This window comes from Cavia porcellus, unplaced genomic scaffold, assembly GCF_034190915.1.
Source record: "Cavia porcellus strain 051 isolate PalLab524CR breed Dunkin Hartley unplaced genomic scaffold, mCavPor4.1 scaffold_6, whole genome shotgun sequence".
NCBI lineage: Eukaryota > Metazoa > Chordata > Mammalia > Rodentia > Caviidae > Cavia > Cavia porcellus.
In genome coordinates this window covers 57770763-57796232 of record NW_026947489.1, presented here as the reverse complement: position 1 = coordinate 57796232, position 25470 = coordinate 57770763, and the positions used below count along the sequence as shown (strand labels likewise).

At 43.6% G+C, this 25470-nt stretch overlaps 1 protein-coding gene across 21 annotated transcripts in view; it reads left to right on the top strand.

The window, feature by feature from the left end:
- Kmt2c (lysine methyltransferase 2C) overlaps positions 1-25470 on the top strand; it is a 239306-nt gene that overhangs the window by 211472 nt on the left and 2364 nt on the right. For 12 of the 21 annotated variants that reach the window (XM_063250791.1, XM_063250781.1, XM_063250792.1 and 9 more), the window contains 19 exons: positions 703-766; positions 2550-2782; positions 4484-6193; positions 9396-9605; positions 10310-10474; positions 11820-11961; positions 12084-12231; positions 13794-13972; positions 14077-14213; positions 15454-15715; positions 16884-17023; positions 17387-17491; positions 19098-20217; positions 21501-21637; positions 22603-22745; positions 23000-23168; positions 23504-23620; positions 23873-23946; positions 24194-24302. In XM_063250791.1, the coding sequence (XP_063106861.1) occupies positions 703-766; positions 2550-2782; positions 4484-6193; positions 9396-9605; positions 10310-10474; positions 11820-11961; positions 12084-12231; positions 13794-13972; positions 14077-14213; positions 15454-15715; positions 16884-17023; positions 17387-17491; positions 19098-20217; positions 21501-21637; positions 22603-22745; positions 23000-23168; positions 23504-23620; positions 23873-23946; positions 24194-24302 (5364 nt within the window). The remainder of the gene's footprint in view (positions 1-702; positions 767-2549; positions 2783-4483; positions 6194-9395; positions 9606-10309; positions 10475-11819; positions 11962-12083; positions 12232-13793; positions 13973-14076; positions 14214-15453; positions 15716-16883; positions 17024-17386; positions 17492-19097; positions 20218-21500; positions 21638-22602; positions 22746-22999; positions 23169-23503; positions 23621-23872; positions 23947-24193; positions 24303-25470) is intronic. The other 9 variants (XM_063250795.1, XM_063250793.1, XM_063250790.1 and 6 more) reach the window with 6 other exon arrangements.

Genomic DNA, 25470 nt, shown 5'->3' with positions numbered 1-25470 from the left:
CACTGGGAAACGTATAGTGTTCTTTAAAAAATTCCAGTTCTCCTGTGAATGTACTATGCCACTTTGGGCAAGTTCTTCAACCACTGTTTTCTGATTAGCCTGGTATTGCACCAGTGGCTGCAGTATTACATAGACTGCACAGTGTATTCTGTGTACTAGTTTTTTGTTTGTTGGTTTGTTTTTGAGACCAAGTCTCCTTATGTAGTTCAGGCTCAGGCTAGCAATCAGCGGTACTGTTGCCTCAGCCTCCCAAGTGCTGGGATTTGTAGGGCTGTGCCACCATGCCCTGCTGGCTGATAGTATTGTAATTGATACCTTGGGTGCAGGTTATGTCTAGCAGAACTTGTAACAAGTGGTAAACTGCTTTTCAAAATAATTTTTAACAAGAGATTGTCAAGGAATTGTGTGATTCACAACTCTTCACCTCTAGGTTAGTGTTAACAGTATTTGATTTGACTTATTGTAGATGAATAATTCTTTATCTCAAGCATACATGTTTTTCATCTAAAATCTAGTTTAGAGATAGAAATGAATTGTCATGAATTAGATTATCAATCCACTAATTCACTTAGTCTCTTTATAAAGTCAATATTTGATTAAAGTTTTTTCCTATTTCTTTTTTGCTTTGCTTCTTTTAAAATTATTTTTCTCCCTTAACTGGAGTGTGGAATTAAACATGTTTATAAATTTTACTTATTTTAGGATGGCAGTATAACACATCAGATTTCTAGGCCTAATCCTCCAAATTTTGGTCCAGGCTTTGTCAGTAAGTATAAATCTAATAAGTTACCTGTTTTCTGGGGATTGCTATTTGGCTGTACTTGTGTTGTTCTGTGCACTCGTAGCTAGTTTAGGAGTGCTGCCTTAGGCCTGAGTGCCCTCTCCCATCAAGTGTCACTGCCCTGGTAGGCAGCTTTTCTTGAAGGCATGTATTGTCATTGCTTCTTTTTGCTCTGCATGAAGAATTAGAGATCTGTACTTTAATACAGAAAATTCATCTTCCCCATTCTCTTCAGTACTATAGTTGTTTTTGTTTATAGATTGGGCACTTTACAATCTATAGAATCAGACCACTTTTTGCTCTTGTGACGATCTTGGTGACAAGGACACCAGATGGGAAAATCAAAGGGAAATAAAAGGAGTTGGGTTTGCAGCATGATGTGAAGGTCAAGTGTGCAGGATATGCCACTGAGTCCTTTCTGGTTATCCTCAGGGGTCCCAAGCTGGCTCAGGATAGTATTTAAAGTTCTCCCCAAACTGAACCTTTCTGAAATCTTCAGACTGTTTAGCTAACTTTTTCACCGTTATCTTTCATTTTGCTCACCTCTGCTCTCCTGGTTCCAGAAACCAGAAAGGCTTTCCTTGCGGTAGGTCTCATTCTACCAGAAGCAGAACTTCTGAAAACTTGTGAAAAAGCCTGTTCTTGAAAAATGCCCTTCAAATTTAGTAGATTAGATTTCAAGTTCAAACATGTACTGCAACTTCTGGGTTTAGGAACAAACCCAAAGTCTAACCTTTTGAAATTCCCCTGCATTAATTATGATTATAATTTGAATACATATGTGCATTTAAAATAAATAAACTTTTCTAACCAACTGGCTTTTTCTGGCTTAATTGTGCCCATTGGCTTTGATCGGATTCTTAATGTATGACAATATTCTGTTATCATTGATGTTATTTTCAGCTAATGTCCTTCTAGGATTGTATTTATTGATTTCTTTGTCTTGTAGTGAGTCAGAAAGGAATACTCTGAATTTTTCACTATATGAGAGACTTTTTCTTGGACTTGGCATCAGTGGAGTAAAGTGCCCTTAGGAAAAAAAGAGGGGAAGTTGGTATGAGACGAGATGCGGCTGGGGAGATGTAGTAGCAGTCGTAGAAGTAGAAAAGATTTTATTGGATTCTGTCCCCTCCCCTTGTTTATAGAAATATAAATTACAAAATTAATTAAAGTTACCAATCTTTCAATTTACAGATTTGCCTTATGATTTCCAGACTTCAAATTGATTCTTTCTAATATGTTCTGGGTTCCCTCCATTTCGTTTTTTACTTTTTGTTTTTCTTTAGTGAGAAATTGGGAAAGCCTTATAAACTGAGGGAAATTAGCATGGGAAATGATTACCCAATCCATGCTCTGGACCAGATAGGCCTTATTTTCTCTCCTTAAAATCTGTAAAGTGGATATAATAAAGTACACATATAACTTAATATATACTTTGGCTTGTGGGTTAGAGAATTTGATAGTTCTGTAGATATAAAAATACTTCATTAGAAAAGTCTTCTGCTTCTCAAAGATTGAAGTTTTAGTATTTATAAGTGTTAAGGTAACTAGTGTCTTAAGTATGTATTCCCTGGCTTTCTTAATTAACACTTTTTTAAAAAATGTGCTTCTTTATAGTTATATATATGTGATGTTTAGAATTTTGCTTTCAAATTTTCTATTAAACATCATTGTGAAATTGTATTGTGTTACAAAATGGATTTCTGTAATAATCTCAGACCATTTGGAAAATTAACACAGATGAATTTTTGATTTTTTTCCCCTTCAGATGACTCACAACGCAAGCAGTATGAAGAATGGCTTCAAGAGACCCAGCAACTTCTTCAGATGCAGCAGAAGTATCTTGAAGAGCAGATTGGTGCACACAGAAAATCCAAGAAGGCCCTTTCCGCTAAACAGCGCACTGCCAAGAAGGCAGGGCGAGAATTCCCAGAAGAAGATGCAGAGCAACTTAAGCATGTGACTGAGCAGCAGAGCATGGTTCAGAAACAGCTAGAACAGGTAAGAGATGGCTGTGTAAGCAGTCAGCAGTTGAGGAGATGTTTGGTGTGTCACTCCCTAAGGACGCAAGAGTTTGGTCAGCATTACGTGGCATGCAGAAGTGGGCTGTTCGCAGGACTGAAGAGGTTACACTCCAGTTGTCTTCCAAGTGGTGATCAGGCACTTAACTTTCTGGAGGCCACCAAAGGAATTGAGTCTCATAAGCCTGACTTAGGAGAACAATAGTCATATTCTTCAGCAACCCTGCTATTGTAGGAGAAATTCACATATTTCCTCTACACTAAGAAATTGCTGCAAAGTCTGTGGTGCCAAGCCATTTGAAAGTCTGGCTTGTCTAAGATTGCTTACTATTTTGACCATACAATGTGTTAGTATGTCTTATATCAAGGACTCATTCCTGAAAAGTGCAACCATTTTGTTACCATCCACTGTATACAGTACCAGATGTTTCTCAGAATGTTCAAACTAAATAATTATATTGAAAAAGAACATTTTAAAGTTCTCTTGAAAATAAAGCAGTGTTCAAAATGGGTTCAGAGCACACTCCTAGGAATTACTCAAGTGAATGAAAAACTTAGATTCCTGTAAAACCTGTACATGAATGTTTACAGCAATTTCAGTCCTCGTCATCGAAAACTAGAACTATAGTCCCAGCCACGGGGGAGGCTGAAATTGGAAGAATTTTTTTTTTGAGCCCATAAGTGTAGGCCCACACTAGAAAATATAGCAAGACTCCATGTCAAAAACAACCTCCCACCCTACAAAAGAAAGTGGTGTACCTGTACAGAGAGTACTATACAGCCAGAAAGAATGAAAGAACAATTGATACGTGTAGATAACTTGGATCCCAAGCACATTTTGCTGAGTAAAAGAAGCCAATCCTGAAAGGTTTGTATATGGATTCTGTTTACATCACAGTCTTGAGATGACAGCTAATAAGGAAGAATAAATTATTGAAGGCCAAAGGTTAGAAGGAGAAAGATTTGACTACAAAGAATGACACAAAGGGTGATAGTAATGCTTGTCTTTCTTGTCAGTAGTCACTACACTGATTTCCGTGTGTGTGAAAGCTCATAGAGCTGTGCATCAAATATTACACTTTGCCTTTGTCAATTAGAATTTTTAAATTAAAAAGGAACCCCATGTAATGGAAAAGGGAGGCAGAAGGTTCGGAGTAGATTGGCTCAGTAAAGTAGAGTGTCCCCGTGTGGTGACCACTCTGGAAAAACACCACACGCCCTGTCTTGCTTAATCCGGTCTACAAGGGTGGAAAGATGTGTTGTCACCACTGTGTGAAATGGGTGGGCCGTTCTGCAGTCAGGTGATATGTCTGCTCATCCCTAACCATGTGTCAACTGCAAACCCACAGAGTGGTCCACCACCACAAGTCAAATTTGGTGACAACCCCTTTAGTGAGAGTTTCCAGGAACAGGAACGAAGGAACGTTTCTTGAGAAAATTGTTTTGGGAGTTTTTGGTATTTCATATGAAGAGTTTTTACATTTACTCTTTTTAAGTCCTTAAAATTAAAAATTAAAACTCATCAACTCATTTTTTTGTAATTTTTGCTACTGCCTCAAAGTATTTTTTCCTCTACAGTACTAAAGCTAAACTGCTTTCTGTATAACCTCCACCGAAAGCATTAGCCACACTTTTGGGTTGATACTATGTTGTATATAAACAAGTAATGTCATTGTTTCAGATTCGTAAACAACAGAAAGAGCATGCTGAGTTGATTGAAGATTATCGAATCAAGCAGCAGCAGCAGCAGCAGCAGCAGCAGCAGCAGCAGCAGCAGCAGCGTGCAATGGCCCCGCCTCTCTTAATGCCTGGCATCCAGCCCCAGCCGCCCCGCCTTCCAGGTGCCACTCCGCCTGCCATAAATCAGCCTAGCTTCCCAATGGTGCCACAGCAGCTGCAGCACCAGCAGCACACAGCAGCCCTCTCTGGCCACAACAGCCCAGCTAGAATGCCTGGTTTACCTGGATGGCAGTCTGCCAGTGCTCCTGCTCACCTCCCCCTCAACCCTCCCAGGATTCAGCCCCCAATGGCTCAGTTACCCGTAAAAGCTTGCACACCAACCACAGGGACAGTGTCAAATGCAAATCCACAGAGTGGTCCACCACCACGAGTAGAATTTGATGACAACAACCCCTTTAGTGAGAGTTTCCAGGAACGGGAACGGAAGGAACGTTTACGAGAACAGCAAGAAAGACAACGCATCCAGCTGATGCACGAAGTCGACAGGCAGCGAGCTCTGCAGCAGAGGATGGAAATGGAGCAGCATGGTCTGATAGGCTCTGAGGTGGGCAACAGGACTCCTGTGTCTCAGATTCCATTCTATGGATCTGATCGGCCTTGTGATTTTATGCAGCCTCCACGACCCCTTCAGCAGTCGCCACAGCACCAACAACAGATGGCCCTAGTTTTACAGCAGCAAAATGTACAACAAGGATCTGTTAATTCATCCCCCACCCAAACATTCATGCAAACAAATGACAGAAGGCAGGGAGCACTTACCTCCTTCATTCCTGATTCATCGTCTGTCCCTAGTGGAAGCCCAAACTTTCATTCTGCTAAACAGGGACATGGAAATCTTTCTGGGACAAGTTTCCAACAGTCTCCTTTAAGACCTCCATTTGCACCTGCTTTACCAACAACATCACCAGTAGCTAACAGCAGTCTCCCATGTGGCCAAGACCTTGCAGTAGCCCATGGACAGAGTTATGGATCATCCCAGTCTCTCATTCAGTTGTATTCTGATATTATCCCAGAAGAAAAAGGGAAAAAGAAAAGAACAAGAAAGAAGAAAAAAGAGGATGATGTGGAATCCACCAAAGCACCATTAACTCCCCACTCAGATATAACTGCTCCCCTGACTCCAAGCATCTCAGAAACTACCTCCACCCCTACCGTCAACACGCCCAATGACCCTCCTCCACAGAGTGAGCCAGAGCCTGCGGAGCCAGCTGGCCAGCCTGGTACAGACTTAGAGAACACACTTCCCAGTGCTGATTTATCCCTGGAAACTCCAAATCAGGAGGCTTGTGCAAATTCAGAGGCAAAAACCCTCCCCATGGAAATGCCTGCCAAAAATGAAGAGCTAAAACTGGAAAACACTGAGACAGAGTCAGGCCTGGGTCAGGAGGAGACTGAATCAGAGGAGCAGACTGGTTGCAAGGCTCAAGATAAATCTGAGGCCAGTCCTGTCTCCTCAGTCCAGAGTCCTCTTGATTCTGTTGGGGCCCCTGTCACCAAAGCAGATTTAGGGAATGAACTTTTGAAACACCTATTGAAAAATAAAAAGTCCTCTTCCCTTTTAAATCAAAGATCTGAGGGCAGTTTCTGTTCAGAAGACAACTGCACAAAGGATAGTAAAACAGCTGAGAAACAGAACCCAGAAGAAAGAATGGTAAGTGCAAATCATAGAAACTTCAAGGTCCTTTTTTCATTTTAAATTGTACTTACAGCAGATTGATACCAACAACTTCATTGGTTTAAAACTATTTTGCATTCTTTTTACTCTAAGGAAGCATTTTTATTTTGTTGCTTATTTCTCCATGAGGCCCATATTCCTACTTACATCCATACACCATATTAATAATTTGTTTACTGATTTAAAAAAACATGTTACTGCAATTCACATGTAATGTGTGCCTTTTAAGAAGTTACCGCACTGCTTTGATCTATCCAAAGCAGAGGAGGTAAATGTTGCATTTACCTTTATTGAAAATAAATGTGCATTTCCATTAATCTCTTTGAAATATACAAGATCATTCTGCACCCCTGTTAATACCCTTGAGGGAGTCATCTCCACTAGGAATCTGTTAATATGTGGATCTCTCAAAGTGTGGATACTTAATGTTACAAAAAAGGTAACCTTACATGTAAATAATACTTCATCTTGGTAGTTTTCTGTGTATGGATAGTCTATTCATTTTAAATTGTCAACATTGGATTTGTCTTTTACTTTTTCATGTGTATGAAAAGCTTACTTGTGAGTATACTGTCACAAAAATTCCCTTCTCCCAAAATCATTTCAACCAACTTCATTAAGGTGTTTTAAAAATAGGTTTCTGGGGCTGGGGATTTAGCTCAGCGGCATAAGCACCTGCCTTGCAAGCAGGCAGTCGTGAGTTCGATCCCTGGTACCGATAAAAATGAAAAAGACCAAAAAAAATAGGTTTCTGGATCCTGGGAATTGGTCTGCTAGCTAACTTCTGTGTGCTTATCTTTAAAAAGGTTCAGAGCCATTGCTTGTACTTTTGTAAAGCTTTCCTTAGGGTGCTTCTCAGACTGGAATTTTTTCATTTCATATTTATTGAACAGGAGTAGTGTACTTAGTTAACCAGATTTGGAATTTTAAGATTATCTGGGAAGCCTCATTTTGCAGGTATTGATTGACACAATCTTGTCTCTGCTCATTCTGTAGAGATAGAGCCTTGACCCGAGTAGATCTGTATCACTTTTGTAAATTTGGGTATTTTGCTTTTCCAGTCATGCTTGTCACTAGCATACCGCTCATCTATCCAGACCAATCTCTGGCCGCTTTATGCAGAGCAGCTTTTGTCCTAGAAATTGGGAACAGTTCGCAGCCCCCGGAGGGTCTCTGTTTTCACCATTCCGCACACAGCTGTATGCTGTGGTTTTTCCCTGCGCTTATTGCCTTTTCTGGCCAGTATCTTTGTCTTGTAAAACTCAGTTCCACAATTAGTTCTCTAGGTTTCTTCCTCAGCTCTGCCAGTTCAGAATACATACTGATACCATGCACTCACAGCACTGCTCACAAGGCTCCACAGAGGACAGACTTATCTCAACTTCTTACCACTGAAATGTGTGCTGTACAAGAGTGTCCACTAGCATAGAGAGACAGCCGACACCAAAATGGAAGAATACCAGGTTGTGCTCTCTTGGGTTTTTTTAAATAATGTATGTAGGCATAGATTGAAATAATTGAAAAGAGATACATTCAAAGGTTAACTTTTTGTCTGTGGCAGATTTTTAAGCTTTTATGCTTTTCTATGATGAAGTCCTCTTTGAACTGTAATTACATGTGTCTTTTAGGATACCAGTAAGAATTAAAAGTAGAATTTGTAAAGCAGTTAAAGTCCTTGACCCATACTCACTCAGCTGCCTCATTATAAGCCAATTGCAGGATTCTTAGGCTTTTCCTATTCAAAGTGCAGTCATGGGGCCCAGTAGCCTCAGGTGGGAGGGTTTTAAGAAATGCAGAATGGGGGTGGGGGGATGAATGCAGGATCTAGAGACCTGCCAGATCAAGATCTGAACAGATCAGGATCAGAAAGTAGGGCTTGTAGCACAGCCAGACCCCAAGTGATTCATATGCACAGGAAGTTGGGGACACTGCTGTGAAACTGTGCCCACCTGCTGAGCAGGTTCCAGCTTCATTTAGGGGCACCTCCCAAATCTGTTCAGTAGGTCTCAGGTGTGGCCTAAGCAGTGATGCTGCTTATCAGTCCCTGGGTGCAACTACTCTGGGACCTGATCTTGGAAAAGCAAGCCTGAGCCTGCCTCCCTCTTCCTTCTTTGTGTGAGCTAAGAATGGTTTTTGCACTTTTTAATGGTTCAAAAAATTTAAAGAAGAGTAGTATCTTGTAGCAGTGAAAATTATATGAAGTTGAAATTTGTCTATAAATTTTAGTGCAACCAAGATCATCCAAAAATTGTCTGGCAACTTTTATGATACAAGGTTAGTTGGGCTAAAATCTTTACTGTCTTTGCCTTTCACATACATTTCTGCCATCTATGCTGTGAGTTTAGCATGTAACTAGAAACTATATAATTTTCAAAATCCCCAAAGATTCAGTGCAGAATTGACTACATAGTAGATTCAGAAGCTATAATTGTATCTAGTAAAACATTGATAATAACTTCAGAAATGAAACCTGAAAAATGTTCTTGTATTTTTAGTATTTAGTATAGTATTTTAGTATAACACTGCCCTTTAAAGTCTTTTCAGGGCCTAGCTTACTCTCACTTCTTGACCATAAATACAGAAGTAAAAAAAAAAAAAAAGATATGTCATTTGTCATCTATTCCTCTCTTACTGACTTTAAGTTCATGAACATTTAAAGTCAGATGTGGGATTGTGAGCTAAATTGAGGGTACAATGTGGGCTTTTTATTAGTTTCTGAAAATGGCTATTCTCTTGCCTCTAATGCATGGGCTGAGGTGTTCTAGAGCTGTGAGTTGACTTAACAGTCCTATTTCGCCTGCTTTCATTCTTATGGGAACCAAAAATAAACCACCAAAACCATGTGCACAGACATCCCTGCTAGACATAGCCTCCTCCACAGGGGAGCTGAAATCAGGGCCTCCAGGCTCCAGTGCTAGAAGTACAATGGCTCCCGGGTAAAGCTCATCCCTAGCAGCTCTATTCTTTCTTCAACCTGCAGCTGATTGGTTTCTGCGCTTGAAAAGAATGCCTGAAAAGGGAGGATAGTATTTTCAGAAGATAATCAAGAGTCTCGTACTGCATGTCTTTTCAACCTTGGTACCCTGATAGGAAAGAGTCAGGATGGACCTGTTCTAGCATGAAATAAGAATCAAGCATGTGATATTCACTTATTTCTCAACTTTTCCAATTGTATTAGCAAACTTTGGGGGTTCATGTGCAAGGTGGTTTTGGATGTGGCAACAACCAGCCAAAAATGGATGGAGGAAGTGAAACCAAGAAACAGCGAAACAAACGGACTCAGAGAACTGGAGAGAAAGCAGCACCTCGCTCAAAGAAAAGGAAAAAGGATGAAGAGGAGAAACAGCCGATGTATCCCAACTCTGACTCCTTCACCCACTTGAAACAGGTAAGTCTTTTAGAGTAGCCCCTTTAAAACTCACAGGAAGTAAGAGCGAGCGCTTCTTCAGTCTTGTAAAACTGAAACTTTATCTTTGTTGTACTAATTTCTTGATTAGAAAGTTAGGGGACAAAGTCCATCTGGACAGAGAACCTAATAATAGACTTCCTATTTCTCAGCAAAATTGCGCCTTATCCTGTTGACACCAGAAATTTATAATACTATAAATGAGTTGGTAGATGGTAGTCCAGATTTACAGAAGTTTAAAAGGAGCAGCCTCCATACCAGGACAGACTCTGTCCCTACTTCTTGTGACTCTGGATCCAAAGGAATGAAGCCACAGGATCCTCCCCATCTACTCTGTTCTTGCACCCTTGTGTTGTTGCTAAAGGAAGAGGTAGTCCCTAATTGCCATCAGTGGTGCCTGCTCTCAGCACGAATCTTGTTCTTCCCAAGCAAAGAGGCAGAGTGAAAGGAGTGTGTTTTTCTTGTGAGACATCTGGTGTGTCCCTTTAGGACAAACAGGAGTGAAGCTTCCTGGGAAGTATAGCTTAAGAGATTTTGTAGTTTCTCTTTCTCTCTCCAGCATTTTGATGCATGAAAGTTTTAAGTCTTGTTTTTCTCACATCTTGTTTAAGTTGCTTCAAGTCTTAGGAAGTTGAGAAACAGTTTTGTTTATCATGTACATTACTTTTAAATGTGTTTTTTAATAGCAGCTCTCTCTGCTCCCTCTAATGGAACCAATCATTGGAGTGAACTTTGCGCACTTTCTTCCTTATGGCAGTGGCCAATTTAATAGTGGGAATCGACTTCTAGGAACTTTTGGCAGTGCTACCCTTGAAGGGGTTTCGGACTACTATTCTCAGTTGATCTACAAGGTATGTTGCATCGCCAGGTGTCCCATTGCTGTGTCTCTGGGTGTCTTTTGCATCTAATGTACATCTAAGCTTCCAAATCTCACTAAAATGTAGTTTAGCTAAAAGCTTAAAGCTTTACCTGGAGAAAAATTTCTAACTTGAACATTTGAGACTCTATAGGGAAGCATACAAATCATGAGAAATACACATTATATGTTTCCATCATAGAAGATATACATGTTTCCTTATGACCTTTACTAACTCTTACAACTTACTCAAATTGATAGTAAATTGCAGGAAGAAAAAATAGAATTAGGCTTTTACCTTGAAAATGACATTAAAAAGTTTTAGTGATGTAGGTACTAACTGCAATATGCACAGATTCCTAGACTATTGGAAATAGTATAAAGCCAAATCAAGTTTATCTTTTTGTGACTTTTCTAACGAAGTTTTGTGATGGCATCATAAGACCACTTCAGTTCAGATATGACTTACATAAAAAGTTCATTTTTACAAAGTGTTTGAGGGTATCATCAGTTTTCCTGAGGGCTTCTCTTCTGACTTTTAATATTAAAAAAGTTCTCTCTGTGTTCCTTTTTTTTTGTTCTTGTGAGCTGTTTTTCAGTTAGGACTCATCTCAGTGCAAGCTGTGCTTCCGTCTTAGGTCACTGTTCTTAGGAAACCTCTGTCCTTGCAGACTTGGAATTCCACCTTGCACTTGATTTGTGTAGTGGTAGTAGTAGATTCCAGCATCCTTTGTGAGACTAAACCCATACTAAATTGGCAAGAAATCTTAATCCAGAAGAGATGTTTGCAAAGAAACTGCATTTGTTAATATGTATATTTACTTCTCGTATTACTGTTGGTCCTTTTACTTCTCTTAGACATCTTAGACAATCCAGGTTCTAGTATCTGAGACACGAGCTGCAGTTACAGGGTCAGGACTACAAATTCCTTTCCATAGAATGAGGACTGTCTTACTGAGAACTGGATAAAGGGATTTTAGAGAATTTTTACCACATTTGATTGCATTTTAAAGCTGTTTTTCAATAGCTGTTACAAATGTGAAACTTGAAGAGTTGCATAACAGTATTTGACTTTTCATTTGAAAGCTAAGTATTCAAAGTGGGTCAAGTAAGCAAATGAGTAATAATACACCGACAAAGTCATGAGTAGTTGTTTTAAAAGCTTTCTCGCCTTGTATGTATATTTTTCTTTTTGGTGTACATTTGGGAATGAAGATGCCTCTTGATTACATTTCTGTAGCCTTGCTTCCGTGTGCTAAAAAGTCACAGAACTAGATTTTACAAGGTCATTGCATATTTGCTCCGTAGCATATAATTTAAAATTTTTTGGTCTCCTGCAGCAGAATAACTTAAGTAATCCTCCAACACCCCCTGCCTCTCTTCCTCCTACACCACCTCCTATGGCTTGCCAGAAGATGGCAAATGGTTTTGCAACAACTGAAGAACTTGCTGGAAAAGCTGGAGTGTTGGTGAGCCATGAAGGTATGATGATAACCTTCACATTTGACACTTTTAAGGAATGTACCTCTGCTAGGTGTGTGTGGTAGAGAACTGTAGAGTTCTACCTGCTTGCTATCTTTGACTGAACATACTTCTGCTTTCAGTTACCAAGACTCTCGGACCAAAGCCATTTCCGCTGCCATTCAGGCCACAGGATGACTTGCTGGCCAGAGCTGTTGCTCAGGGCCCCAAGACAGTGGATGTTCCAGCTTCACTTCCAACACCACCTCATAATAACCACGAAGAAATAAGGTAGAAACTACTTTTTTCTCAAACAGTTTTTAGTAATTTTAAAATATATTTAGCATAATGTATATAGGAGTAGTGTATAAAAACATTGAGAGGTAAAATTTGGTAATATTCTTAATAAAACACTACTATTAAATGCAACAGCACCTTTAAAAATATATATAATTTAGCAAGTCACATGATGATAATTGAGTAGACATTAAGACAATAGAAAATCTGCATGCAGAATATTTTGAAGATCATTGTCCTTCAAGAACGTGTGATTTATTGGGTTTACTAAAATTCATGGGGTGTAGAAAAAAAAGTACAGCAGTCACAGGTACCAGAGTCCTACTGTGGAAGAAAGATACTACTGTGCAGATACTTTGTAACCAATTTGTATGAATTTCCTCCTTGGAAAACCTGCTATCCTTATTGATAAGATAACCATTCAATCTTTTTTTTTTTTTTTTTTGGTCTTTTTTGAGATGGGGTCTCACTCTGCAGTTCAGGCTGGCTTTGAGTTCACTTTGTAGCCCAGGCTGGTCTTGAACTTGGAATGATCCTCCCACCTCAACCTCCCGAGTGCTGGGATTACAGGGGTGAGCTCAACCATTTAATTTTTTTTTTTTTTTTTGTCTTTTTGAGACAGGGTCTCGCTGTGCAGTTCAGGCTAGCCTTGAACTCACTTTGTTGCCGAGGCTGGTCTTGAACTCAGCTTCCTGAGTACTGAGATTATAGGCGTCAGCCACCACGCTTGGCTTCAACCATTTAATCTTAAGTCCTGTATTTTATCAGTGATAAAATTCTGGACCAAACTGAAAAGCAGCTACTCCAGATTTGGAATCCAAGCCTCTTTTCCTCTGCTCACTGCTCTGAGAATCCTCATTGCATCAGTAGGGAGCATTGCTCTTTGCAGCAGCTGTGGAAGGCAGCTTGTTCATTGTGCATTTGGTGACGTAACTCAGGTGTACATTCCGCCCCTGGGTTTCACAGGACACTCTTACCAGCATGAGCAAGTTGGGAAGAGTAATCTGTACCTTTTAGCCTGAGACCCCAGCGTTGCACCATTAAACTTGAGCCTTGGATTAGATAGAAGGGACTGCTTTTTCTCACCTTTTAAAATCAGTGCAGAAAATCAAGTGTCTAGGTAACCATGATAACCAAGGTTTTCCCTATCTTTTCCACTCACTATAAGCAGTAGCAATAGGACAGCTGTTCTCACAGTCAGTTGCATGCACATGTGACATTGGGTGTTTGTCTAGGGCCTTGGCTGTTTGAGTCTCAGTGGCCTGGGGTTTTACAGAAATGTTAGTACTTATCCTTTCTAGGCTAAGTTATGAGCCGAACAGCTTCCACTTTAGTAGGTCTTTTAAACTTGGATGCTAAAGCTTTGATCATAAGAGACATAACCATTTATATTCTAGCTAAACCTAATTACTGTATTTCCTCCAAGAGATTTCTATTTACTGACGTCTCCAACTGATTCGTTTGCTACTTTCATTAATGATGTGGGACTCACATGGTTGCTGCACAAGGTCCCTACAGTGGGTTTGCATGCTATGATATGTGTGTTCCTTTTCTAGGATACAGGATCACTGTGGTGACCGAGATACCCCTGACAGCTTTGTCCCCTCATCCTCTCCAGAGAGTGTGGTTGGGGTGGAAGTGAGCAGGTATCCAGATCTGTCCGTGGTCAAAGAGGAGCCTCCAGAGCCAGTGCCATCACCCATCATTCCAATTCTTCCTAGCACCACTGGGAAGAGTAAGAACACTTTGTCTTACAGTCTTACAGTCTGCCAATGCACTAATGTATATATTTTGACCTTGAAAGGCAATCAACATGCCTTTTTTCCCCCCCTTTTTGAGGTTCAGAATCAAGAAGGAATGACATCAAAACGGAGCCGGGCACATTATTTTTCACATCACCTTTTGGTTCATCCTCAAACGGTCCCAGATCGGGTCTTATATCTGTAGCGATTACCCTGCATCCCACCGCTGCTGAGGTAAAAGATGAAATCACTTCTTAGTGTTACAGAGTATGCCATGCTGTTAAAGCAACATCAGGGACTACCAGCGCAGCAGAGACTGCGATACTTGGGGTCAGATGGACAGGCACTTGGATACAGAGACTGCTTTTGAATATTATCATTAAGCGTGAGATTAATTTTGGCCTAAGTCAAGATAGAAAAGGAAGTTAGCATGCACGTGTTCTTATCAAAGGATTTGTACTAATTTTGGAGAACTTTTTAAAACTAAATTTATTGGTACATTGTAGGTATACTTCAGGATCACAGTCACTGTAGGGAATTTGCACCTGTATGATATATCTTGATGCTTTTTTTCTCCCATTCCCCTACCCTCCTTCAGCCCCTCTTTTCCTCCGTATTTACTAGCTTTTGTAGTTAGAGAACTCTAAATTTAGAGAGAAAACGTTTCATAACTGGTAACCCTGTTGAAAATTAACTACTGAGAAAGAACATTATCAAAAGCATTGCCAGTGTGGTAGTGCACACCTGTAATCCCAGCACTCAGGAGGCTGAGGCAGGAGGATCACTAGGAGTTTAAAGTTTGCCTAGGATACATAGTGAGTTGAAGACCAGGCTAAAATACATACAAGGCCCTGTCTCAAAGAACAACCACCATCACCACAGCAAAAAAACAGAAATAAAATAGGAAAAAAAAAAAAGGCAAAATAAATTATAAAAGTGCAACAAATGTTTGAGCAGTACTTGCTCATGTCAGAAACACTACTAATTTGCTGGGGATTTTTTTTATATTTTGAAGTCTACAAGGACATTACAGATGGAACTCATGGTACAGTGACAGGACATTGTGGTTATCCCCAGAAACCAGTAGTCAAACGACATGTGTACATCCTCATACACAGTTTCAGACCTTTGGGAGAGCTGGGTTAAATGTCTGTGGCCTGAAAACTGACAGGATCAGCTCAGCCTACGTGGCTGTGTCTACACCTGCCTTACATTAAACAGCTGACTAGCTGAATGTGCCCCAAATATTTACTGTTAATGGGAATCTCTTGCTGCAGAGTTTTGTTGTGAAGGCTTTATTTGTGCATTTGCCTGTTAAACCAGAAGTTTCCGAATTCCAAAGGCTAAATAAAAGTTGCAGGGTTTTCTTGCCCTGTGCATTATCAGTCATGCAGGCAGCATTTATCCTACCTGTTTCGTTTCCCTGGCTCACTTTGCCTCCTGGGCGGATAACAGAGCATTTGTTCCGTTTTAGAACATTAACAGTGTCGTGGCTGCATTTTCCGACCTTCTTCACGTCCGAATCCCTAACAGCTATGAAGTTAGTAGTGCTCCAGATGTTCCACCCATGGGTTCCACCATGGGTTTGGTCAGCAGCCCCCGAGTAAACCCAGGCTTGGAGTACCGACCGCATTTACATCTTCGTGGACCTCCACCAGGATCTGCAAACCCTCCCAGGCTGGCTACTTCGTACCGGCTGAAGCAGCCTAATGTTCCATTTCCGCCTGCAAGCAGTGGTGAGCTGGAACCTTTTCGTTAAGCCCAAATCCATTCTTGACTCAGGACTTAAATTTCGTCTTCTTGAAATTGCAGTTTCATCTGTAACAAATAGTGAGCAGTGTGTTAATGTTTGACTCGTGATAACCCAAGCTCCTCTGGGTGTCCCATTTTCTGTGGCCTGATGAGACCTTCCTGGCTTTGGGAAGCCCTATCGTGTTGCTGGCCAGGAAGTATCAGAAAGCAATATTCTGCCTGCCTTGCTACCCTAAGCAGCTCTGTCCGTTGCATCCCTGAGCCCAGGCCACTATCTGGCTGCTCCGTCTAGAGCAGAAGAGGCTGGCTAACCGGCATATACCGTGTTTTCTTGTTCTCCTGTGCACTCTGTCCCCCTTGTTCCACCTCCCCCAAGGCCTCCTAGGGGTTCTCATGCTCCTAAGTCCAAGATTCCCCTTGCCTTCCTCAAGCTACAGTGATGTCTCACTAATGGCTCACAACAGTGTTTTGGGAACAGCCCCACTTTCTCACTCATCCCTTTCTCACCAATTCTCTCATGATCCTCTTTTCTTTCTCTTTTCTTCTCTTTTCTCTTCTAGAATCTAGCAGCTTCTCAGTTCTCACCTTTGAACCCTTTGGATCATTTGTGTTGGAGTTTTGAAACCTTAGCTTCTAGCTCCTTCTGTCACTGTTTTTCCTGCCCACTTCCTTCTCTCTTTGCACCTTGCGTGAGTGATACTCTCTAAGCACACCATGCCCCTTCTAATTCCTGTGTCCTTATTTGCATTACCTTGGGCCAGGATCTTTCCTTGTTTCTCTTTGATGTTCTAAGTCTCACTCTTTAAGTCTTACACACATTTCTGATCTTCCATAGAATGTTTTAGGATCATGTAACTCTGGAGCAACAATAATCTCTTCCTATTGGTTCATTGTGCTCTCAGACTCACTGTTGCTACTCATTGGTGACCACTCTTATAAGATTGTTTCTCACTAGCATTGTTTTCCCAACAGGTTAAGAATAGGCATATTTCTTTTGGTACCCCATTATTTCATAACAGATCCTTGTAGCCATCACTTAGAAGAGGCCTTTATTAATTAAAGAATAATATAAATTAGTGAGTCATGTTGTAGTACCGAATATTGTTATATCAGCACCACCTGTATCATTACTAACTGGTTGATTGCTTGTAGGTCTCCCCGGATACAAGGATCCCAGCCATGGTGCTGCAGGAAAAGCGGCACTCAGACCACAGTGGTGTTGTCACTGCAAAGTGGTTATTTTTGGAAGTGGTGTGCGGAAATCTTTCAAAGATCTGGCTTTCATGAACAAGGTACTGGTAGCATTGTTGCTTTCTAACCAACCCCACCTCCAGAAAATGTGTCCTGGTCAGGGAGCAGAGGGTCTTTTACAATGCAGGATCGGCCCACTTCTGATGGTGGGATCAGCTCTAGTCCTAGGGCTTGGACGTGAAGCCTCATCCCATCATTTGGGAGAGGGGCCCTGACCCTTCTTCAGGCAGTGAAAGGTGGACAATGCTCTGTGCACTGTGGTAATTCTTGGGATACAGGTGCTTGCTTACTATGACGCAGGGGCCCTTCTTGTATTTTAACGTACTGTCCAAGTCACGTGTGTAGATGTTTTTACTGTGCTGTGACTTGTTACGATTCCCCACTCATTTCTCTTTGTTTTTTAGGATTCCAGAGAGAGCAACAAGAGGATGGAAAAAGACATTGTCTTTTGTAGTAATAATTGCTTTATTCTTTATTCAACTGCACAATCAAAAAACCCAGAGAGCAAGGTAAATTAGCACATCTCAACTCAACTGTGTATATGGAGTGACTTCTGTGCTCTGGGTGCACCCTAGTGAATAAAACAGATGTGTGCCCTGCCTCAGCACACTCCACATGGAAGCTCCTAAGGAAGGCTGATCATGTGGATAGAGAGCAGTCAGAAATAGCTGTGCCTATGCTCCTCTACCAAACTCAGGAAGGTTTCTGATCGTGGTAGGCAATCAGTTGCAGAATGCATTTTATAAGTTCAGAGTTAAATGGAATACCAATATTACAATCTTAAACTTGACTAATATAAACATTTTAGTTAACAATTAAAATTGCTCTTAATAAGAAAACCTGTTCAAAAATAGAATTTCAGTCTGTTCATGCATTAAGAGAAAATACATTTTGTTCACCTCAAGCTGCTTTAATTTTGTATGGTTTAAATATATCTTAGTATGCAGTTGATACAGATGATACTCGCTTTGTTTGTTTGTTGAGACGGGTCTCACTGTACAGTCCAGGCCAGCCTCAAACTCGAGGTGACCCTCCTGCCTCAGCAGTGCTGAGGTTACAGGCGTGTGCCACCACTTCTGGCTCAGATAACCCATTTTTAATTCAGTGTTTTGGAGTAAGTTTTTCCTGTTGAGTGATTTGCCATTGGTCCTCTTCCCGATCATTTCATTAATGTGTCTTTCTAGAAAAACTGTCTAAAGATGCCTTATTTTTAACAGGCTACAGTCCCTCATGGTACCAGTTGGCAGATAGATGTGAGCTTTAAAATGCCATAGCCCAGGTGACCAAGACTTTTCATGGGTAGATTCTCAAGGCGTGTATAGTTACTGCCCAGTTTGGCTCCTCAGATACCTGTTAGGATGGATCTGAGTGAGTGGTCCCATTGTCCATGAGGATGCGGGCAAGGCAGTGGTCAGCATCTGCTCATGACATGGCCCTCCCTTTGCGAAATGCTCACTGAGAGAGTGATCAAGCCTGTGGTGAACAGATAAGAATTTCAAGGAGTGAAGGTGGCATCGCCGTAGTTTCAGCAAACACTACCAGTTGTACATATTAAGTGAACTTGGCCTTCAGACAGCATTGGCTTTCTGGGCTTCGTTGGAAATGGAGAAGAACAGGGGTGAAAAACAGGGTTCTACTGTGCAGATAGGGTTACCCAGGTGCTCTTTGCATACCTGACAGCTGGAACAGGATCTCTATGCCTCATCCCTGCTGCCTTCTCTCTCCTCCTTCCTTTCCCACCACCTCCTCTCTCCCTGCCTTCTTCCTTCTCTCCCTCCCATCTGTACTGAGGACTAAACCCAGGGACTCATGCAAGCACTCTTGCCACTGAGCAATGTCCCCAGCTCCTTATATTTTATTTTGTGGTGGAGCCTTGCTAAGTTGCCCACCCTGGCCTCAAATTTATGATGCTCCTGCTTCAGTGTCCCAAGTGACTGGTGTTTTAGGTGTGCAGTACCACATCTGGTGGTCTTGACTAAGGTCTTGACTCTTTCCTGATGCCACAAGTCACATATCTGGTTAAACCATGTTACTTGGCTTCCCAGTGTGGCAGAAATTGTTTTTAGGGTGTGTGAAGGATTCTTCTTTTTTACGATTTCTTTTTACTGCTTGCAGGAATCTCTTCCTCCATTGCCACAGTCACCTATGAGAGAGATGCCTTCCCGGGCATTTCACCAATACAGCAACAACATCTCTGCCCTGGACGTGCACTGCCTCCCGCAGCTCCAGGAGAAGGCCTCTCCCCCTCCGTCGCCTCCCATTGCCTTTCCTCCTGCCTTGGAGGCAGCCCAAGTGGAGGCCAAGCCCGATGAGCTCAAGGTGACTGTCAAGCTAAAGCCTCGGCTCAGGACTGTCCACAGTGGCTTGGATGATTGCAGGCCACTGACCAAAAAGTGGAGAGGGATGAAATGGAAGAAGTGGAGCATTCATATTGTAATCCCCAAGGGGACATTTAAGCCGCCCTGTGAGGATGAAATAGATGAATTTCTTAAGAAACTGGGCACTTCTCTTAAACCTGACCCTGTGCCCAGAGACTACCGCAAGTGTTGCTTTTGTCATGAAGAAGGAGATGGGCTGACAGATGGCCCAGCAAGGCTGCTCAACCTGGACTTGGATCTGTGGGTCCACTTAAACTGTGCTCTGTGGTCCACAGAAGTCTACGAGACTCAGGCTGGTGCCTTAATAAATGTAGAGCTAGCACTGAGGAGGGGCCTGCAGATGAAATGCGTCTTCTGTCATAAAACAGGTGCCACCAGTGGGTGTCATAGGTTCCGGTGCACCAACATTTATCACTTTACTTGCGCCATTAAAGCACAATGCATGTTTTTTAAGGACAAAACTATGCTTTGCCCCATGCACAAACCAAAGGGAATCCACGAACAAGAACTAAGTTACTTTGCAGTCTTTAGGAGGGTTTATGTTCAACGAGACGAGGTGCGCCAGATCGCGAGCATCGTGCAGCGAGGGGAACGGGACCACACCTTTCGTGTGGGAAGCCTCATCTTCCACACGATTGGCCAGCTGCTCCCACAGCAGATGCAAGCATTCCACTCCACCAAGGCGCTCTTTCCTGTGGGCTATGAGGCCAGCCGGTTGTACTGGAGCACACGCTACGCCAACCGGCGCTGCCGATACCTGTGCTCCATCGAGGAGAAGGATGGGCGCCCGGTGTTTGTCATCCGGATTGTGGAGCAAGGCCATGAAGACCTGGTCTTAAGTGACACGTCACCCAAAGGTAAAACCTGCAGCTTATGTGTGGTTAAGTCAGTGTAATCAGTGTTTCTGTTCTGTTTTGTTTTCTTGTGTGTATTTCCTATTTTATAACAGCAGGTTGTGTTTTTTTAATTTACAAATGTAAATCTTAGCTTCTTCGTGTTACCACAACTTGCTCTTCATACTGTGCTTTCTGAATGTATATGTGTGTGTTTTGAGGTGTTAGGGATTGAACCAGGGCTTCGCACATGCCCAGCAAGTGGTTTACCCCTGACATACATCTGAAAGCCCATAACCCCCTTTTAAAGTTTTATTTCGAGACAGAGTCTCACCACGTTGCCCATGCTGGCCTCGAACTTCAGATTCTCCTACCTCGGCCTCCCAAGTAGCTGGGGCTCTAGGTGTGGATCACCATGCCCAGGTGCTATACAGTTTCACAGTCAATGTGTGTTTGAACATGAGTTGATTTGTAGAAGAATGATTTATAGCTCAACTGTCATTTACCTGGGTAGAGGGGCTTTTTTGCCAGTTTGTGGAAGGCAGGGACCATCCCTTAGCGAAACACAGTGAGCTGCCTCCTCTCATGAGTGTAAGATACTGTACAAAGGTGGAATTAAAACTTTTAATTTAACTCCAGGGTAAGTCTGCACTGTCATTTTTATTGATGCAGAAAGTATGGAAAAGCTGCTTTTTAAAGTTTTTTTTCATCCGGGCATGGGGATACACACCTATGATCTCAGTTTTTGGGAAGCTGAGCCAGAAGATCACTGTGAATTCGAGGCCAGCCTAGGCTATATAGGTTTGCGTGGTCAGTGCAAAGCCAACCTGAACTACTAAGGGAGGCCCTGTCTAAACAAACCATAAAAAATTTAAAAATTGAAGTTTTAAAAAAATACATAAAATCCTGTAGAAATATTTCCAAAGAAAAATATTCCCATCTTAATACAGCTCTGAGGTTCAGAAGACTGCAGAGCTCACTGGTTGGACTAATAATCATTTTTAAAGCAAGTAGGCCATGTGACCAGTAGGAAGACAAATTAATTTACATGGATTTCTGTTGTACTAAGTTAAAGCTTTCACTTCATTTGATACCCTTAATGTAGGATCATTTTCCCCCATAAGCTCTCAAGAATAAATGGCTGCCACTTAATACACAAGGTTGTTTGGCTCTTGCATATAGACTTTATTTGAAAAGTTATAAGTCTTTGAGAGAGATGATTCTGGTGCCTCTGTTTTGTACTGTGTCTTATTCTCTCTAGCCTAAAGCAAGTTGATAGTAAAAATTATTTTCTTCTCCATGTGTAGGTGTTTGGGATAAGATCTTGGAGCCTGTTGCATGTGTGAGGAAAAAATCAGAAATGCTCCAGCTCTTCCCTGCGTATTTAAAAGGAGAAGACCTGTTTGGCCTAACCGTCTCCGCAGTGGCACGGATAGCCGAATCAGTGAGTGTCTTGCTCAAGATCTGATAATGGCATTTGTCCCGAGTCCCATGTGACATCTTCACCTGGCACCGTAATACTTAAACTTTGCTGGGACTGATCCAAGTCTGCAAGGCAGACAGGCACAGGTGCTGTGTGGGCCTTGGCTCAGCGCTCAGTGTACAGCCCTCCAGGCTGAGCGCAGCCCAGGTGCATGAACCTGACAGGTGACGCACCACTTCCCCCTGGCTTCCTGTGTTGCTTATGTGCTTTCGAGCGCTCGGGTGCCCTTCCCCAGCACAGGGTGCTTGTGGCCTCTCTCTGGCCGCCTCCTGGTGTGAGTGGGTCTGCCGAAGCCAGTGGGCAGCAGCAGCACCTGGTAACGGTCTGACTCTGCGTAAGCGTGCTCAGCAGTGAGTAACAGACCACAGGTACACAGGCCTCTGACAGCCTTGGGCTCTGGGCCAGTATTCCCAGGAATAAAACACAAAGCCACTGGGCGAAGGCTGAAGGACTCTGATCGCTTCCTTTGGAATAGGCAGTACTGCCTGAACGATAAGCATTTCTTAGGTCTGTGGAGAAATACATCTCACAAGAAACACATTGTAGAAAAGACCCTAAGGTACTCATTATTGTGCATTTATATACCTGCAACATGGCGAGTGATGACCACATAGTGTCATGGTCACATTTGAAAGATGTGAGAAATGATCCAAAAAGAAGCCATGAACATGACACTCTCCAGAGACATGGGCCTAGTTCACCGTGGTCCTTTCTGTTCTGGGAGCATTTATTTGCTAGGGACTGCCAGAGCCTGCACGCTTCCACTCACAGAGATGAGGGTGCAGGCGGCTTCACTGGGGTACTGAATACCCTGTGTTCTAGAGGAACACATTTCAGCAGTGAACGCACTTTGCACTATCCCCAGTCAGCTCCAGAGGTCTCCGGTCTCGGTCAGGTAAGTTATCTCATGTTTTGCTGCTTTTCAGCTCCCTGGGGTTGAGGCGTGTGAAAACTACACCTTCCGGTATGGCCGGAACCCTCTGATGGAGCTGCCGCTGGCTGTCAACCCTACAGGTTGTGCCCGTTCCGAACCTAAAATGAGTGCCCATGTCAAGAGGTTTGTGTTAAGGTATTCTGTTTTAACTTCACATAGTACAGCCCAGGGTTTCTAGGCCTGTTGGTGGTTTTCGTGCTTGATTGTCTGCCGCTTTCAAATCCTGCTGTGCAGCTGTGTATGTGCCAGCCACCTCACAGGTCGTGTGTCTCCGCTAGGCAGCTTTCTGTGTGTTTCTGTCAGGAAGACTGCATCCGCCTGGGGTAGAGCCCCGTGCAGAAGTATCTTCAGTTCTCCTTTTGTTTCCTGTCCCTATGCCATCACTGCAGGCCACACACCTTGAATAGCACCAGCACCTCGAAGTCCTTTCAGAGCACAGTGACAGGAGAGCTGAACGCACCGTACAGTAAGCAGTTTGTGCATTCTAAGTCATCACAGTACCGGCGAATGAAGACCGAGTGGAAATCTAATGTGTATCTGGCCCGGTCTCGGATCCAGGTGAGTGCTTGGCTTGGAAAGAGGAGAGCATGGTGGTAGCTGGTGATCCACGATGCCAGGAGGTCTCTCAGCACTGCAGCATCGGGGCTCAGATCTGTAATACCCCTGGGCTTTGGAGATATGTGGGAACCATAGATACACTCAGGAACTTAGTATAAAAAGACATAGGAATAAGTAATAATGACATAGTCTTAAATCACAAGATTGACAGATTTTTAAATTTCAAAACTAATGTGCTCCCTGAAAGCATCCGTTGGGTTCAGGTGAGCCAGGGGCTGGCAGGCTCTTGTGAGGAAGAGAAGCTACAGGACTGTGTGTCCCCTGCTCCCCTCCAGGGCCTGGGCCTTTATGCTGCTAGAGACATTGAGAAGCACACCATGGTCATCGAGTACATCGGGACCATCATTCGGAACGAAGTCGCCAACCGGAAGGAGAAGCTGTACGAGTCCCAGGTGGGCTCTGCTGGGATGGTGCGGATGGCCGCTCACCCCTTTCCTGCACCTCTCTTTTTCCAGTTGTTGCTTGCATAGATGTAACTGTTGACTCACACACGACCGGCTAGACTGACGCCTCCCCTTGGTGCTGGGCACTTGTGAAGGCCAGGCCATGTCCCCAGGGAGTGTGAGTGGGAGCCCTGGCTCCTGCTGCGGGTGTGAGGCAGAGGGCATTTCTGGCACCTACTGATGACTTCCCACTCTCTTTAGAACCGTGGCGTGTACATGTTCCGCATGGACAATGACCATGTCATCGATGCGACACTCACGGGAGGGCCTGCAAGGTGAGGCGGGTGCCCTGGGAGTGGGCAATGCTGGTGGGGGAAGGCAAGGACAACGGCACACACTGCCGCAGCCTGGCTGGGGGGACACGGCGGGCAGCTGCATTCCTGAGCCTGCCTCGCCTGTCCTCGCACTTGCTTTGGAGAGCGGGTGTGGCAGTGTAGCTGGCAGACAGCGCTTCCTACAGACAGGACACTCAGCACGTTCCTCAGGTTGATTCACAGTAACTCTACCACATGGTGTCTCCAGGTACATCAACCATTCCTGTGCACCTAACTGTGTGGCGGAAGTGGTGACTTTCGAGAGAGGACATAAGATTATCATCAGCTCCAACCGGAGAATCCAGAAAGGAGAGGAGGTGAGGGGAGGGGGCCTCCCTGTTCCATACCCCTGTCCTCCTTCTGCCACCTGAGCTTGTGTCCTTTTCTCCATTGCTAGAAAAAGTGTGGTGGTGAGTATGTTTGGCCACTCTGTCCTGTTCATCTGTCAGGGGTCCAGGTGCCACCTACATGGTCGTGGCAGTTCTGAAGTACATCAGTGCCCCTCCACTACCACCACCACGACCATTCTGCTGTTTGAGGAGCCCAGCATCTTCTGTCACTTGGTGGCATTTTCTCATGTCACAGGCCCACCTTATGCTTACCTGCTGGTGTGGCATTGGTCTCCATGGAGACACCTATTGTTGGACTCAGGTGCAAACCACGGGAGGCTGTTCTTTCAGTCCCTGGGGTTGCAATGGCTGCGGTAACCCTGGGGAGGCCACAAACACATGTCCAGGGGCCCGGATGCTTCAGATGTGCATTATTCACACTGACGGTCCCTCTGGAGCTCAGGCTCACATGGTAGTTCTCCTCGTGGTATCATGCTGAATGCTGAACTTGACCTTTGTCCCTGTGGTCTCACAGAGTGACATTAGCCCTGTCATAGCCCTGTCATATCTGCCAACTCTGTCTCATGCACGGTCAGCCCATGATGCAGGTGTCTCTGATCCAGGACGGTGTCTATTGGAAAATGCAGGCCAACCCCTTTGCGTGGGAGGGAGAACCCGAGTGTCCTCCATGCCAGCGGCCTGGCCCTGCCAGGCCAGCTGTGGGGATGTGCTGGGAAGGCACATGTGTACTGGGGCATCTGTTTGGAATCTGAGTTTTACTAATGATCTGGTCTGACTTGGCGCACACCTGGAACCTGCCATCTCTTGAGGCTGGGGCAGCACGGGCAACTTAGTAAACTCCCATCTCGGAATAAAAGGGCTGAGGGCGCAGCGCAGCGCAGCACAGAGGCCCCGAGTGCATTCCTGCACCCTCCCATAGGCACGCAGCAGTGAGGCAGGTGTGGGGGGCAGCGTGGGCTGCAGGGCTCCTGGACAGGTCCTTTCCCCTCACCACTGTGCCTCTTCCTTGGACCAGCACTTGCTCTGCCAGGTGGCAGTGTCACTGTTGGGAGGAGCTGAGCAGTGAACACTGCTCAGTACAGACCATCTTTCCAGATTGAGTCCTAGGGCACTCGAGATAGGAATGGCCGGGAAA